The following is a 6,000-nucleotide window of genomic DNA, read 5'->3' on the forward strand; positions in this document are numbered from 1 at the left end:
CTTGGTTAATGATGACTGCAAAATTAAAAAAAAAAAAAAACATGAAAAAAATCTATTCAGAAAAAAAAAACTCGAATCTGGGGACACAGAGGTATCTTTTCCCTTTAGCATAATGGAAAATGATAAATCAGATTCAGTTTAAAGGTCCAAAGTTTCACTACCACCGATAGCATTTTGAATCAGGGACCGAACACACCAAATGCATTTTTCTGTTGCACAGCAGCACACAAAACGTCTGCATCCTTTAGAAAAAGATTGATTCAAAAAAGGTAATTCTCAATGCAATAAAGGTTTGATCTGTGCCTAAATCATGTTTAAAAATATATATAACACTTTAAAAACCTGATACATTTTAAAACAATATAAAAATTAACTTTTTGATTTTATTATTTAATTTGCTGTATTAATTAATACCCAGCTGTTAATAGCAAAACCTAAGTGTATTCATTAGAATTTGAATTTAATCTGGTAATACTGGATAAAAACAGCATAATAGTATTCATTCCAACAATTATTTTGCATTAGAAACATTTTCCTTTCTGCAATAACCTTGACCCTAATTATTGTGGGTAATAAGAGAAAAATGTATAAAAGTATATATATATATATATATATATATATATATATATATATATATATATATATATATATATATATATATATATATATATATATATATATATATATATTCAATTAAGAATACTCACTATATACCACATACTGCTCCATTTAGCATCATTGAAGAAAATGGAGTTGGGCTGGCCCATACTGGATTGTACAGTACCAGGATATGAGGGTTTATAATCTCTCTTTATTCTCCTTTTTACAACCTGCTGTTGCACCCACTCCACCTGAGAACAGGGGTGAAGAGATTATTTAGCAACTGACAATCAAGTTTCATTCAGCTTGGTAAATAAATAAACAACATATTACAGTATAATAACTAAAATAAAGTAAAGATAAACATCAAGAAAGTTCTGTTTGTTTATTAAAATAAAAGGCACAAACACTATATATACACACATTTCAGTTTTTTTTTATAGATAGCTCACCCAAAAATGGAAATTCTGTTATTAATTACTCACCTTCATGTACTTCCAAACCTTGGACCTTCATTCATTTTTAAAAACTCGAATTAAGATTTTTTTTTTTTGCTCTCTGACCCTCCACAGACATCAAGACAAAATAGCCCATGCCATATGCCTTCAGTGGTTCAAGTGTAATTTTTTTTTTGTGGACAAACAAAAACAACTTTTCTTGAGTACCAGTTTAAGATACCCATTAACAAGAGCGTTGTGCTGTGCCCACAATTTCCAAGGTAAACATGCACCATTAAATGACACTGAAGAGAGGAAATTGTTGAATTAAGACATTTTTTTATTTGTTTTTTGGACATAAACTGTTACTAACTTTTTAAACGGGGTGTAAGATTACCTAAACATGCTTTGACATGATTCATTTAGCAGGATTATTTGCAAATTATGCACAAAATACAAATATATATATATATATATATATATATATATATATATATATATATATATATATATATATATATATATATATATATATGTATATATATATATGTGTGTGTGTTTTTTTTTGTATTGGTGATTTCATACCTTAAGACAGTGGTTCTCAAAGTGAGGTTGTGGGACAATGAAGGGGGCGCTTTTATAGTTACTAAATACTATAAATACTATATAGTTACAATCGTAGCTTATAGTTACTAGTTCTATTGGACTGCAACCCTTGGGGTAATTACATTATATTAAAGACACAGCAATAGCATCAGATGCAGCAGATTGATATTATAGTGCAAGGTTAAACTTTCTGGCACATTTACAGTACTGACATACATTTAAAAATTAAACAAATAATAAACTTGGGTCTGTTGGTGTGTGTGTGTGTGTGTATGTGCCATTGCATGCAAGGTTTCTGTATTTATAACCACCTCAGAGGGTATTGGGGGTCGCGATTCCCTGGCATTGTTATTTTGGGGGTCGCGGGCTGAAAAGTTTGGGAACCCCTGCCTTAAGAGACCTATCCTGGCACACCACATATCTAAATACATGAAAATAAATAATAATAATAATTAGCTAAACCCACAGAAGATTTAATTTATTTCTGAATGAGTAAGAGATGACAGTTTAATTTGTTAAACTTAACAACATGTTCTAAAACATAAACATCTTTGTATGTATGTGTGCTATTTAATTAATAGCGAAACAAATACTATAGCTGGTGGCACAAAGAACAACTTTCACTTTCATACTGTGTCCTAGTTCACACTGCCCACCAAGACAGCATTTCTGCATGTAAACTGTATTTGATGACAACGTGTCAATATAGCGCACTCACATGCTCAAAGCAATGACTAGAGTTTATTTGCTCAGTCTAAACTACAGCTAAAAAAAATCACTAGTTACTATGGCTGAGAAGATGCTGCATTAGGGTTAGGTAAGTATTCTTTAGCTTTTTATTCCTCAACCAGTTCTGTGGTTTTGTGTTAAAGCAGTCCTAGACAGCATTTTTATTAACAGGATAAAATGCATAGAAAAATCTCTGAGAACTGACGAACAATAGTCAATCATTACAGTCTGCATGAACTGGAAGCTGCAACCATTATTTATTTATTTATTTTTATATTGTGATGCAGTTCCTAGAAAACAGAATATTAAATGAGAAAACAGTGGCTGTGGCTTGTTTTTTTTTTTATTACGAGCTGATTAAATGTAGTAAAGTAATCAATTGATTTAGGAAGTTCAGGAAAAGGGTTTCAAGAGAGTTCTTACAACCTAACAGACACCTCCTTCTCACCATTTCTGTTTGTTGTCAGAGTTCTGTCAAAACTGACAGTTGAAAGGACATGGTTAAGTGTAAACCATGCCAAAAACCTCAGACAGACGTAATCTCAGAATTTAACTGAAAAGAGACAGTAATTGAGATTTCAGGTTTTATTTAAAAATTAAAGGGGCAAACTATTTTTTTTCTTAAAGTCACAGATGAACTGATCACCACAAAACTAGCAGTGTGAGCTAACAAAATCAAAATGGTTAGTTTTGATTTCATGTGTACTTTCTTGTTCTTCACATAAATCATTACAGACTCACCTTGGGGAGACATCACATTGAGGCTGTTTACATTGTTGTTGTTGTTTTTTTTGTTTTGTTTTTTAAATCCGGAATGTTACCTGCAGTTATACAAAGCATCATTGTGACTATGGAGCATTTGATGACAATTGAAATGTTTTAGCTTTAGTAAAACACAAATTTTTGAACACTTGGGCATGGTTGCACTCATTCCCTCCCTGGTTGGTTTATCTAGGCTAGGGCATTCTATATTATCGAAGTCAGATTTCGGTTTAATTTCTCTGTGAATAAAGACTTTTCTCTATGTTTTTTGTGGGCTGAGGGTGGCAGGTAGAGGTGCATAGATTCACTGAGGGTAAGGATCGCTATGAGCTAAGGACCTCGGATCGCTATGAGCGTATTGTGGTTTCAAACCGTAGGGGGCATATCTTGTTTTTAGAGGGGGGGGGTAGTTTGAATATGGTTACATCCTTATTTATGAGCAAATCCATTTGCTTCCTTTGCATTTTGCAAAAGTTGTTTTGATTGCAATTTAAGTTTTAGTTATTGATGATATAGACCAAAGAACACACAGGTGTGGGGTTGTCATAGTTACAGCCTGACCTTTGGTTCCATGGAGATGAAGCTGTGCATGCCTCTGCTGAATAGTGTCGATCTTTTTATTGTCCGACTGTGGAAGAAATGGTAGTAGTCCTTTAGATCACCAATCTACAGAAACAAAATACAAAACAATTTAATTGCAATTGCAATTAATTGCAATTTAAATTACTGCATTCTAAATAAATAACCATCACAAAATAGCTATATAGCTACAACAGGTCAGGAAACCAGAACCCAAACGTTAATTTAAATATTCATTACTCAAGAGGATATACCATAAACTGCCTGCATTAACATTTTATTCAAATACACGAGTATTGTTTCCAAACTAAACTGATTAAAACAAACATACCTAACGGAATTATTATATTATCACTGTCTTGCTCCTGGGATGAAGACCAAATTGACAGTTAATCCTACATAAATAAATCCTTCTGCAAAACGTGGTTTAACAAACTAAAACATTACAATTAACAGATAAACACGCTAACATAAAAAGTTGCATAATTAGAATATCACGTTAGTTATGAAACATGAAAGTGTATCAAGTTTAGCATACGCGTAACATGCTGAACATGTCATGAGTAACTTACTGCCGAGGCTAACGTTAATGACTTACTTAATTTATCATTGTTTTAAGTAATCCTATAGCGTTTATAACTAATAAAGAAACGTATATAGATAGGCCTTACACGATAGATCGCAGTTTCAAAAACACCTGTTGTTGATAAATCATTTTTAGACCGGTTTGCTTGTTGGAACAAACTAAGATTTTATTTTGAAAACTGACTATTCTTGAACTTAGAACGACTCTTAAGATAAAACGTTATTAGGAAAATGTAAGTCTTTAAAACCAAAATAAAGCCGCTTGAACTATTACAACACAGCATGTAACGTTACAACTCTAAAAAAAAACTTGTGTATAACGCTTACAGCCTTGAGGTTTGAACTTCAATCAAAGTGATGATACACTTGAACTGGGAGTAAAGAGCACAACGTAAGCTATGATTAAAAAAAGATAAACAAATTTATTCAAAACGAACTTTAATGAAAACGCGTACCTGGCCCAGGTTTCTATACCCATATTTGTTGGCGATGTGTTCCGCTTGTTCAGGTCCACCGGCTATCCGAACAGCCCAGTGGTTGGTGTAAATCCGAGCTTTACATGGAGTAACGTTAGACGAAAAAAAAATCAAGCACAGTGAAACCAGGACGCACGGGAGGTTATTTAAAACCATTTTTCGCCCCCCCTCTCTCTCGCCTCGATTTTCCCCAGCACCCCCGGTTTAGGAAAACAACCAAACTTCGTCTAGCCGTTCAACGGGGATTCTCATAGAAGTGTCGCTTGAGCTCCACATATACTCAGAGGGTGAGCACAGTATTTGGATACGAATCTCCGAATGTTTCACTCTGCAGCGCAACACCCGTACACCCTCCAACGCCACGGAGAGAAAGACGCAACAGTGTGCTTGCCCAGCTTTGACTTGATATGCTCTCTCAATGGAGTGCCGTTATTTCTGTCTTTTTTGTTAAGTAAAGATGTGACTATAGCGCCTCCCTCAAAAACTACAGAAAGAACGGACAGCGAGCCGTTTGGGGTTATCGGGGTTCCGCAGGGTCTTAAACACACACCGTGTTTTATCAAAACAAATCCGTCTGTGTTGGCTAATGAGAGATCCGTGATCCTTCTGTGTGATATTACACTTTTGGTTTATATTTTGTCTATATTTGTGTGCAATCACTGTTTAATGTTGTGGTCTAAACTACAGTAAAGTTTTAAACAAAACACACATTCAGCAAAAATAGTTTTAGTGTTTCATCAGTAATGGGACACAGTTGGTATTGACCTTATTCTGCAATCTGTAAGTAAGGTTGTTTTTGCGATTTAGAACTTCTGATTCAGTTACCTATGGAATGATTAGGAATAATAAACAGGAGAAAACAATCCAACAACTTGCTCTATAAACAAGTGCTCATGACTAATAAGAAAAGATAGATTTGCATTATAAAGCAGCAAGCTGTTTTTAACATCTAAAAATGAATGGAAGTGAATGAGACCGGAAGTCTTGAGCCAAAAACACTCCAATGGCTGTGCTTGCTCTTATGTGAAGAATAAGGTCAATAGACACGTCTAAACAGCTAGCTTGGGGTCGGTGGAGGGGGTGGTTAAGCCATATAGTTAGTTCCCCAATTAAAATTTTCCAGCACTGTTGAATGTCAAAGAATAAATTTCAGACTTTTTCAGCAGTATGAGAGTGAGATGAAAATAGCTAACTCCTCCAAATCAACAACATATATTCAAAAAAAT

General features: G+C 34.1%; 1 protein-coding gene across 6 annotated transcripts in view; it reads right to left on the reverse strand.

Annotated features, from left to right (window-relative positions):
* pcsk5b (proprotein convertase subtilisin/kexin type 5b) overlaps window positions 1-5,211 on the reverse strand; it is a 238,500-nt gene extending 233,289 nt beyond the window's left edge. For 5 of the 6 annotated variants that reach the window (XR_015497170.1, XM_087263488.1, XM_087263487.1 and 2 more), the window contains exons 1-3: window positions 4,754-5,211; window positions 3,696-3,800; window positions 708-851 (exon numbers count right to left, since the gene is read on the reverse strand). Coding sequence is in view for 5 of the 6 variants with exons in the window: in XM_087263488.1 (XP_087119614.1) it covers window positions 708-851; window positions 3,696-3,800; window positions 4,754-4,930 (426 nt within the window). In the remaining variant the exon portion in view is untranslated. 6 annotated transcript variants of the gene reach the window in all.
* Window positions 5,212-6,000: the final 789 nt, after the last annotated feature.

Source organism: Danio rerio, chromosome 8 (genome assembly GCF_052040795.2).
Source record: "Danio rerio strain M-AB ecotype USA chromosome 8, GRCz13ab, whole genome shotgun sequence".
Classification (NCBI taxonomy): Eukaryota; Metazoa; Chordata; class Actinopteri; order Cypriniformes; family Danionidae; genus Danio; species Danio rerio.